This window comes from Pyrus communis, chromosome 10 (assembly GCF_963583255.1).
Source record: "Pyrus communis chromosome 10, drPyrComm1.1, whole genome shotgun sequence".
Classification (NCBI taxonomy): Eukaryota; Viridiplantae; Streptophyta; class Magnoliopsida; order Rosales; family Rosaceae; genus Pyrus; species Pyrus communis.
Genome location: NC_084812.1, coordinates 15161327 through 15172620, shown reverse-complemented (window position 1 = coordinate 15172620; position 11294 = coordinate 15161327). Strand labels below are relative to the sequence as shown.

At 37.3% G+C, this 11294-nt stretch overlaps 2 protein-coding genes and 1 non-coding gene across 3 annotated transcripts; 2 read left to right on the top strand and 1 right to left on the bottom strand.

Moving 5' to 3' along the window:
* The first annotated feature begins 2813 nt into the window (after positions 1-2813).
* Positions 2814-4052, top strand: LOC137748360 (auxin-responsive protein SAUR36-like). Its single transcript, XM_068488505.1, has one exon. It carries the CDS (start codon positions 3348-3350, stop codon positions 3867-3869), a length of 522 nt encoding a protein of 173 aa, XP_068344606.1. The 5' UTR covers positions 2814-3347; the 3' UTR covers positions 3870-4052.
* Positions 4053-9206: 5154 nt separating this feature from the next.
* LOC137749105 (small nucleolar RNA R71) lies at positions 9207-9311 on the bottom strand. The gene has a single exon (XR_011070175.1). It is a non-coding gene; the product is annotated as a small nucleolar RNA R71 (small nucleolar RNA).
* Positions 9312-9443: 132 nt separating this feature from the next.
* Positions 9444-10981, top strand: LOC137747915 (uncharacterized). The gene is made up of 2 exons (XM_068488041.1): positions 9444-9636; positions 10227-10981. Exons 1-2 carry the CDS (start codon positions 9444-9446, stop codon positions 10979-10981), a joined length of 948 nt encoding a protein of 315 aa, XP_068344142.1.
* Positions 10982-11294: the final 313 nt, after the last annotated feature.

The window sequence follows — 11294 nt, the reverse complement described above, 5'->3', positions numbered from 1 at the left end:
CAACGGGTAGAATTGTACACGTGTGTGTTATTTATTTAGTGTTAGAGACACTGTTTTTGATAAGGAGACAGATTTTGTGTACCTTTTATATTGTGCAATCTGATCTCTTTTCATTTTACAAACCCGGTTCTGTGACTTGTTTCACCCACCAATCAATCACTCTCCTCATTTCTTTCACCAATCAGATAGCTTCTCTCTCTCTCTCTCTCTCTCTCTCTCTTTTGGCCAATCAGAGACTTTCCCTCCTCTGTCTCTCTCTTTCTTCTTCTTCTTCTCTCTAGCCGTGTCTCTCTTCCCTTTGCAACACAAAGAATCATCATCAAACTTCACATATCAAACCTTCAACTACCACCATCACACTTCTCTCAAACCCACGAACCCATCCGTATGAACCGATCATGAAATGATTGAGTTTCGAACCTTCAACTCGGAGCTCCGACTCAGGTGTACGTTCCTCCACGGCTTTTTGGTTCGAATTGCACGGTTTTGGAAGGTTTGGAGACATCTAGGCAACTCCCCGTGTGCCCTAGATTTGAAGTGGAGCCAATGTAAGAACACATGGCTTTGAGACGACGAAAATAGGTCCAAGACTTTCAAGTTTTTTCAATCCAATTCCGTCCACTTTTTGGACTTTTAAAGGTATAGACTTGTTCTACTCTCATAAGCTTCATTTTCATACAAAGTACATAAAAAATGGTTGAGAAATGAAGAAGATATGAAGTTTTAAAGTTTTTCTAGAATCCAGTGAAAATTGTCCACTTTCTAGCGAATCAGATAGCGGCGGCGGATGGCGGAGGACAACCGGAGAAGAAGGAGAATATTTCGTTAAAGTTAATGGAATATTCTGACGCCGTTAGGTAACACCGTTAATATTTAACGGAATATTCCGTCAAATCTGATGGAATATTCCTTTATCATTTGCTAGCATGTCAGGCACGTGGCCTGCACGTGGGCGTGTGTGTGGCCGCGACCTGATAGCGCGTGAGGGCGCATCCGGCTTCCTGGCGGCCCGTGCTTGACGTGTACGGATCCGTGATGTCGAGTAGAATGTTTTCGTATATTTAAACCCTCCATTTGAGCAAACTATGGGAGATTTTCCTAGCCTTTTAGTTTATGTTCTAATTAATTAATTAGTAAAGTTATTTCACATATAAGTGTACTTACCTCGAGGAGGTACGAGGACAAACAAAGCTAGGAGGCTAAGATCCATCGACGTATCAGTGAGTGGCCATTTGTTTATATATATATATATATATATATATATATATATAAAGCTTTATAGTTTCTGCATATGCTTTGAGATTTATATTATGCCGATATGCCATGATTTATTTAATTTTAAAAATGCTATTATGACGTTGAGATTTATATATTGTCATGGCATGTTCTTATACATATTACTTGCTCATCATGCATGCTTGCACCGGTGTAGTACTCGCCCAGGCCAGGGCTAGGCTTCACGTGTATGTTCACATCGCATCGCACGCTCACTGTGGATCCATTGGAGGTGCCAGTCTTGTCGTACAGGTTGCAATAGGCAACTTCGACTCATATGTGATGCGCCTAATGCCAGTCTTCACGTGATTGTAGTACTAAAGCGTATATTATGATTACACCCTGTCCTGTTCATGGCAAAACTTATCTGCATGAGCTCGTGTGTTAGCATAGGTTGATGAGCACTTGATTTTATTATGCTACTGTTGAGATATTGTGATTTGGCGTAATTCTAGATTTATTGTTGATTTTATACTTATATATAGTATGATTTTCTGGAAACTGTACAGATTTACGGCGAGGGGTTAGTATGTTTAGAAAATAAATGTGTTTTATAAACCTTTGTTTTTGCCCACTCACCCTTTTGTTTTTCGCCCCTTCAGGACTTAGAAAGCTGAATTCTCTGTGGCATACGAGGAATCTCCGGCAATTCTGACTTATCCCCAAACAAATGTAGGAGCTTTTCCTAGTTGTGTAATAAGTACTTTAACTAGTTTCAACTGCACTACTTATGTCATACTGTCATCTATGCTCTGAATAGTTGTGTTTTATGGATTCTTCCCATTACTGCGCACTCTCTACTTTACATTAAATAAATGTTAGCTTTGGTTTTAAATTTATCCATATTTTTCTTATGCATCATTTTCCTTTTTGGTTATATCACCTTCGAGTGTCGGCCAGCATGTCTCGATTCTGGTCGAGGTGTGTTATTACACATTTGTACACAACATTATATAAGTGAATACTAATTACTATTAGATGAACAATGCACCTCACGCATCAATTCACTAAATAAGATTCTAATGTTCCAAATAAAAAAATCTAATGAAACCCTAGTAGTACAAGAGAATTCACATAACTATTTTTATTTTTCACGTACCTCTCAATTTTCATCTATCAAATCGAATGAATCGAAGAAAATTAATAGCAAAAAGGAAACAAAGGCATTTGAGAAGTAAAAATTTGTGACGAAACCGTTCTCTAACCCGCTGACTTGTCGTCGACGCGCATTTGAATGACAAACCTCCGTGCAAGTTTCGCCGCAGCCAACTCCTTCATCCGACCCTTCTTTTCTCTGACTCTTGACTTCATCTACTTAACTCTCCCCATAATCTTCTCTCCCGTATTCGCGGGCCGACGATTTCCAATTCCAATTTTTTTTTTACCGACAACCCAACTATCCAAGTCGTTCCCCACTTTTTTGTTTTTTTTTTTGGTAAACCAAGTCGTTCCCCACTTTTTTGTTTTTTTTTTTTGGTAAACCAAGTCGTTCCCCACTTGCACTTGCTCTCTCCCTTCCCTTCGTACATATTTGACTTCATAATATTTTCCTCATCTGAGCAACTTCCCACATATATATATAACCCTCTTCTCTCTCCCCATACACTCTTAATCTCAATCGTCACCCACCACCATAAAAAAACCAAAACTCAAAAAACACCCACCAAACCCCCATAGACCATCGCCCAGAAATCAGGTTAGTCTCAATTTTGTTCACTTTGAAAGAATAGTTGCCGGTGATCGAGTCTTTGTGTGTAGTTCTGCTCGCCTGATCGTTTTATCTTGCGTAACAAAATCTATCTTTTTGTTTTTGGCACTTTAAGCAGTTGGGTATTTCGTACTTTTGATGAAATACCCTAAAAGCTTGTGTTTTTGGACTGCAAATCTAGACCATGTCCAAAATCCCCACTTCTCTCTCTGAAATCTGCTTAACCCTCTCTCGTCTCACCATGTCCGAGGCCGATCCGTGGCCATTTTCTTGAACCAAATCAATCTCTGACGAAAACCCATTCACTTCTCAACCCAAATTTCAAAACGCACAAGACAGATTTTCCTCCTTTTTCTCCCAAAAAATGGCGAAGTTCAGAGGATTCAAGCTCGGAAAGCGCCTTTGCCGAGTCAGCCGGTGGTTCTTCGTCCGTTGGACCCGAACCCGACCCGAATATGCCCGGCTCAACCCGGGTTCTCCCTCCTCGGCTTGCAGCTACAAACCCATGTCAAGGCTGCTCACCTGGGGTCGGAAGCTGTCCGCTGGGGCTAAATCTTTGTGCTGCAGCAAGCCAGGGTCGGGTTACAAGCGGTTGGGTCAGAACCCGGTTGAGAAAAACAAGCCTGTACCGGTGCCGAAGGGACATCTAGCTGTATACGTGGGCCAAAAAGACGGCGATTTTCACCGAGTTTTGGTGCCCATCATTTACTTTAACCATCCCCTGTTCGGGCAGCTTCTGAGAGAGGCCGAGGAGGAGTACGGGTATGAGCACGACGGCGGGATCACCCTACCCTGCCCGATGTCGGACTTTGAGAGCGTCAAGACCCGGATCGCCGCCGGGTCTGGTCACCGGAGGCTGACGTGGAAGCGCAGCGCCACTCTTTAGGTGCGATTAGTGAATAGCGATGATGGTGACGATAATATTCCACGATGGATAGTGATGTTTATTACGAATTTTTGTTGAGTTTTTAGTGATTTTTTTACTTCCCTTTTGTTGACTTTTTTAGTTTTTATATTTTTCGTAGATGTATATATTTACGAAAGGAATATAATATATGTATGATTTTTTTCACAAGTGGGTTGCTTTGTGTGGTTGAAAATGGTTATGATATGATAATGATAGTGATTATGTTGGTTTTTTTTATGTGGAACGCAACAAAGGGTGTTAAAAAGTGATTAGGATGGCAAGACTTTGACAGCTTTAATATTATGGTGGTGTTGGTGGTGGTGATGATATTAATTAAAAACGTATGAAAGTGGGAGAGTGATATGGTGATTGATGTTAACCTCGTTGGAAATGTGGTGCTTATGAGTAATTGATGAAATTGAATACGTCTTAAATGAATACGTCTGATACAAGTAATATTCAAATACAAGACTTGAGGTGCACAAAATAAATGTTTTAAATTGCTTGAACTAGAACTTTCGTGTAATAAAATACAAATTTTTACCTTTTATCTCATTTACCATTTCGAGTACAGCAGAACATGTGAGAGGAGGGTGGATTAAATCACTTATGCTTGAGAACTTGTCATTCCACTTCCACATGTCACAAAGTTTTCTAGATTATGCAAATGTTGTCAACAAAGATATTAGTACCATAAGAGTATTACTCAGCCATGGAGGTGGGCATGGTGGAGAATCTGAAATTAGAATCAACTGATGGACGCAGTTTCCTAACATGCCGCCATGAGATTCCGCCGTGTCGTCCTAAATTAATAATGCGATGCTTTAGCTATCGTTTCTCCTAAAAAAAAAATACGATGCTTTATGAAAATTTATAACGCATGTCCTCATGATACCGGCTCAGAAAGCCATTTGGCACAACAACTGGTGTAGATAAGTCATCTCTCACATACACTGCCAAAGTTTTAAAGAGATGAGCCGAATTGTTCAATATTGATGTTGTCGATAACTTGACTGCCTGTAGCCCAAAGAATGTAGAATTATATCCTTAAAAAGGGGCTGCCAAGCACTACATGCAGTTCATGAAACAGTTGAATGCAGTCTAGCTATGTTGTACTGTATTCCACTTGCAACTTGTCTAAGAAGACATTCAGATGGGGCGTTTGCTGGAGGGATTTTATGGTGCGTGCATGCTTGGTCTTTGGGGAGTTCGTGGTGTAACTGAGTTAGCTCGAAAAAATGGCAGATTTGTGTCCTGTTTGGATATATTAAAAGGAGTGATGTTAAAGAGATTAAATTTGCAAATTAAATGATGTGTTAGCAATAAAAAATGAGCACATTTATCAATGTTTAAGTAATAATCCACTCATCAACTTCAATATTATTTAGTTTACAAAATTTAGTGTCTCTAGTATTACTCTATTGAAAGTGAGCAGACTTTTCCATTTTGTTGGGTTGGGTGACAATTATTTCAATCTTTTAGAAGAATTATAATCTTAAACAAATGTCACTCATCTAATTTGATAATGATGACAATTAAAAATTGCATTATTAAATATATTTTTTTTTGTCAAAAAGGAAATTTCATTACCGACAAAGAATATATACAAACAAAAATCCCAGATACACCAAATCTCAATCTTAAAAAGCTAAATCCTCTCTCTATTCTTCTTCGACCTGGGCCGAGAAGAATGGAGTCAGAGAAAACTATTTCGGTTTTAAGCTTTGGGTTTGACTACACCTCGTAATCAGGTTAGTTATCAGCTTATGTCCTGTGATCTAGTATTTAAAAATATGGATGTTGTTTGTGGCATAAGAAGTTTGGGTCTACTTACTAGTTGTACAGCTACTTGTGTATGAAGTGACTTTCTTAGTTGCTCAGTGTGATACTCTGGTGCTTGTAAGTTAGATACATAGTCTTTATATCTATGTTTTACATTCAGTCTAATCCTGCATCCGTCATTGGTTTTAATAAGCTATTTTTGTGGGTCTTAGTTGAGAGTCTTGAGATTGTGAATGGTTTGAAGCTTTGGTAATACGCCTGGTAAATTGCTTATTCTCAAAACTATGCTTGGCAGGGTGCTGAACCAAATGACAGAAAAATTGGAAAACTTGTGAATATGCTTTGAAGAACCCACTGCGAATTCCCTAACTAATGCTTTTGGTGAGCTTGATGAAGAGTTTAAAGTTCAAAGTCGATTCCACAATCTTTTCTAATTCATACTTTATTTTTCCATTAACCAATGTTTAATTTTATTTTTCTAGCGCTAGTTATATAGATTTAATCTTTTCCAGATGTTAATTTTGGTTCGTCAATAAAATGGCACTAACCTCACATATGAAGACAACAATTTGTTGGTTTTCAAATTCTAACAATGACAGATGTTAATTGTGTTTTGTGAACTGTTTGAAATATCATTAAGCTCAAATATGAAGACAATATGTCTGTTTAAAATTTTGTTGTAATAGGAAAAATCATGTTCATGTCCAATTCTATACGTTTGCTTTAAGTGCATATTTATAAAAGAATCTCTCTCTCTCTCTCTCTCTCTCTCTCTCTCTCTCTATATATATATATATATATATTCCATCTCATGTGTTTCCATTTTTCTACCCACTAGCAAAGATGTTACAAGGATTAGCAAAACGAGCACTTTGGATCAGTGTGCTATGCATTTATAGAAAGCTGTTATCTTCGTGTAAGGAGCAAATATAAGTTTTAAGTAGGTTAATCTTGTAACAGAATTACGATTTAAGCAAAGGAAGCTTTTGTCCTTTAGCCCTTCGTTGACTCTAACTTTTCATTGAATTCGTTACCACTCATATGGGTTTCCCTGTGGTCCATTTTTCTATGAAGCAATTCAGTAATTATATTTGATGCTTACAAATCACAGAAAAGTTGATAGCAGATATGTTCTTAGTTGAAGTTGCAGAAGGGTTGCAGTGAATTTGTTGAGATTTTTGTATGGTAAATTATAACTGCAAACCCCTTGAAAATCTACTTTTCTCAGGTATTTATATGATCATATCTCAATGTTGTCCTCAACTTTAATCACTTTAACAGTTGAACTTGAGTTAACGTTATTCTTACGAAATTTGTGGGTTTGATTTTGGGTGCAGGCTGTAGCTGATGATTGATGAGTCAATATTATATTATATGTTTCACCCTATTCTTAGTATAATTTGATAATTATTCTGGTAGAATTTTGATACTTTGCTTTATATTTTCAATATAGGACATTCAACTTCCTCTGGAGCAAAACATGATCAAATGGACGAATTTTGGAGTGATTCAAATTGAAGGACGTTCGTGTGTCTCTTGGCTTATTCGTGTCAAAATTTGAGATATTTTCTACCAAGCGGTAATTTTCTGACGATTAAATAAAGGAGCAGTACGCGTTGCTGGAAAGTGACGTTTCTGGGCTTAAACTGCATTTTTGGAGCCCAAGATGACCTCAGATAGGTTCGTGGTCGTTTGGAGAAGTGTTTAGAATAGTCTAGGCTTTAAATCCAGCTATTTTCGACCAGTTTTGAAGCTAATATGGGTCCTAAACGTGGCTGTGCAGAATTTTGGATGAATTTACCAAGTCAATTTAGGATTATGTTTCCTATTTTATTTTAATTTATTTAGTTACCTAGTCTCATTCTAAGACCTTTTATTAGGAGGGTTTTAATGAGGGTAGTATAAATAAGCCTTTTGGCAAACCCAGGGTTTCGGGAGAGGAGAGAACGCATGCAAATTTTGGAGAGAATATTTGGGGCAAAGCTTAGAGGTTTAAAGACTTATATTTTCAAGGTGTTTTCATTCTTTTTCTATTTCAATAAAGACTATGATTTTTAGTATGAAAATACGTAACTAATTTTCTTTTGCTAGGGTGAGGCCATGATCCTTAGCAAGAATATGTAGTCTCTTTTTAATTTGCTTATGAATTTATGCATGCAAGTTTTGGATTGTTAATCATTGTGCTTTAAACTATCTATTTGTCTTAGTATTCGCGACCATTAGGATATTTAGAAAAGTTATTTGATACAATTTTGACAGAGGGTTGTCTCTAAAATTGACTAAGGCTTCTTGTGGTTAATATGTGTAACCTCTTAAGATGGTAGATACGTTTTAAGGGTTATATGGTTTTTCAAAAGGTTTTCATAAAACTTAATGAGTTTTACATGTCACATTCGATCTGGATACCACGGACAGGTTGCATGTTAGAATACGTTTTATGTTGGAGGTTCCAAGTAGCATGTACTCTAGGAAAACCTAACCTTCAAAATATGCATGTATGATTCGTAAGTAATTTAGAAGAGCTACATAAGATTTTTAGCATGATGGCAGAACTCTAGTACTTTCTCACTTTGAATTCTAAAAATTGTTTCCTTTATATTTCTTTAAAGTTGTGGTTTTTAAGTAATCTTTTTAATTAAATTCGTCTTTCTTAATTTAGGTCATTAAATCACCTCTTTCAAAAGAAAAACTTTGTTTTAATTAATTAGTTGAGAATTGATTTCGCTTTGATCTCTTAAAATTAATCCTTGTGGAGAAAGACCTTACTTGAGCCAATTATACTATAATAACCTTGTTTCTCAGCAAGTATTTTAGGTGTTTTTAGCCCTTTTGCGCAGGTGATAAAAATCCTATCAAGAAATTGGCGCCGCTGCTGGGAATTGATTTTAAATAGATTTTTGTCTATCATATTCTCAATTAATTATTCCCGTATATATATATAAAAAAAAAAATTCATGTTTTTTATTCTCTGCAGATTGTGCATGGTCTGTACCAAATCACAAAAACAGCAAATTGCAGATTTTGATCCAGAACCTGAACGAACAACTAAGACAAAGACTTAGAGAGCAGAATTTGCAATGGGAACCTTCGCTGCAGGGAACAATTTTACATAATCTGTTTACGGGGGTTTTGGACAGCAAAGGAGCTATGGCATTTGTTCTACCAACAACAGGACAACCACTAAGGGAATCCCTGGCAGCTCATGCCGCAGAGGTGCAAAGCTGCATTACTTATCCTGAAGTTGAAGATGGGTCTACGTTTGAGATACGACATCATATGTTGGAGATTCTACCTTCATTTCATGGTTTATCAATAGATGATCCTAACATGCATCTAACTGAATTTCTAATGGGATGCAAAAACATTTTGGTGAGAGGATTTTCAGCAGAATCTATCAAAGTCAGACTTTTTCCGTACACTTTGAAGGATGGTGCAAGGAGATGGTTACTCACACTTCCATCTAGAAGCATTACTTGGTAGAACCAACTCAGTGCTGGATTTTTAAACAAATACCACCTAGCTTAAAAAACACTTGATATGAGTACTCAAATTTTAACATTTGCTCAGAAACCTAATGAAGCAATTCATGAAGCATGGGAACGTTACAAGGATCTGCTCAGGAAATGTCCACATTCAGGCATTAATGGTGACACTCAAATGAATTTATTTTACAGAGGGCTGAATTTGACTACTAAGACTCTTGTTAATGCTTATTGTGGAGGAACATATTCAGACAAAAATGCACTGTAAGCGTATCAATTGTTTGAGAACATGGCGACAGAATCTCAACAATGGGCAGTTGATATACCTCATACCAGGGGTGTTTTTGAGATGTCCAGTGGGTCACCTCATGTATTTGCACAAACAGAAAAGATGGAGAAGAAGTTAGAAAATTTTGATGCAAAATTTGACATGCTTTTACAAAGAATGGCAGCACCTGTCCAGCAGCTTACTGCAGCCGCACGTACCATTTGTGGCATCACAACACATGATTTTATGGGTTGCCCACATAAGGATGCATACCCAAAGCATGTTACAAAGCAGATTAACACATTCAATAATTATCAAAGGCCTAGAAATGATCCATACTCAAATTTTTACAACCCCGGGTGGAGAGATCACCCAAATTTCAAGTGGAATAGAGATCAATAGGTTAAACCATAGTTTCAACAACAAATACAGCAACCTGATGCTCAAGCTAAACCTTCTTGGGAAGTCGCAATTGAAAGATTGGCAGATCATACTAAGGCAAGTTTTGATGCAACAAAACAAGAAATTCAGAAAACCAACCAAAACATTCAGAACATACAAGCAACAATGAAAGATCTACAACAGCAAATGGGGCAGCTTTCACTCTAGTTTTCGGGCAGAGAACCAGGAAAATTCCCAGCCAAACTGTCTCGAATCCACGTGGAAATGCATATTGTAATGCTGTCAGAATATTACGTTGTGGTAAAAGTTATGACAACCGTGATGCAGACAATAAAGAAAACAGTGCTGGAGCTTCACGGGCAACACCTGTGCAGTCATAAACAGGTTCTGAAATTTCTGCAGAATTTGCCCAACCACTAGACAGATCCAAAAATACTACAGTACCTGCTACAAAAAATGTAGAAAAGTCAGAACGTGTTTATGTTCCACCTATGCTATATCCCGAAAGATTGAAGCCACATGCAAAAGATCAACAATTAATAGATTTCATTAAGACATTGGCTAAAGTTCAGATTAATCTACCATTAATTGATGCAATCAAGAACATTCCCTTATATGCCAAGTTTTTGAAAGATGTGTGCACAAAGAAAAAGAAGCTTGTGGACTTTGAAAAAGTGATTCTCACAGAGCAGTGCAGTGCAGTTCTATTACAAAAGCTGCCACCAAAGAAAAAAGATCCCAGGAGTTTTACAATTTCATGCACAATTGGAAATTCTGAGTTTAAATGTGCTTTAATTGATTTGGGTTCTAGTATTAATTTACTGCCTCTTTCTGTTTTTCAGCAACTGGGACAAGGAGAAATCAAACCAACATCAGTTATTTTACAGTTAGCGGATCGTTCGGTTGCTTATCCTAAGGGTATTATTGAAGATCTTATTATCAAAGTGGATAATCTCTACCTTCTAGCATATTTTGTGGTTTTGGATATGGATGAAGATATGCAAACACCAATTATTTTGGGGTGCCCATTCATGGCAACTGCTAGAACTTTGATAGATGTGGAAGCTGGCACATTGACAATTGAGTACAAGAACAATCTGTTGTGTTTAATTTATTTGAAGCAACTAAGAGGCTTAGTGATATGCAAGATTGTATGAGAGATGACGTGTTAGAAGGCATCATGCATGTAGATATTATGCCTAGTTTGACAGCAGATCCACTGTTAAAAGTTTTACATGGTTTTGAAGACACAAAAACTGAAGATGAAGAGCCTTTTGAGTATGTTACAACTTTGGAAAGTGTCCCTTTACACTAGCTAAAGTGGAGGCATGTTTTTGAGAGTTTGGGAGAACCAAAAACACGATTACAGCCTTCAAAAATACAGTCACCTAAGCTAGAATTGAAGCCATTACCAGAACACTTAAAATATGTTTATTTGGGTGCTAATTCTTCGCTGCCAGTTATTGTTTT

Excerpts from the sequence above, each read along its gene's own strand:
- LOC137747915 (XM_068488041.1), top strand. The coding sequence starts at position 9,444 with ATGGCGACAGAATCTCAACAATGGGCAGTTGATATACCTCATACCAGG. Across the intron at positions 9,637-10,226 it reads GCAGCTTACTGCAGCCGCAC|AATTTGCCCAACCACTAGAC; the intron begins GTACCATTTGTG and ends AAATTTCTGCAG.
- LOC137748360 (XM_068488505.1), top strand. The coding sequence starts at position 3,348 with ATGGCGAAGTTCAGAGGATTCAAGCTCGGAAAGCGCCTTTGCCGAGTC.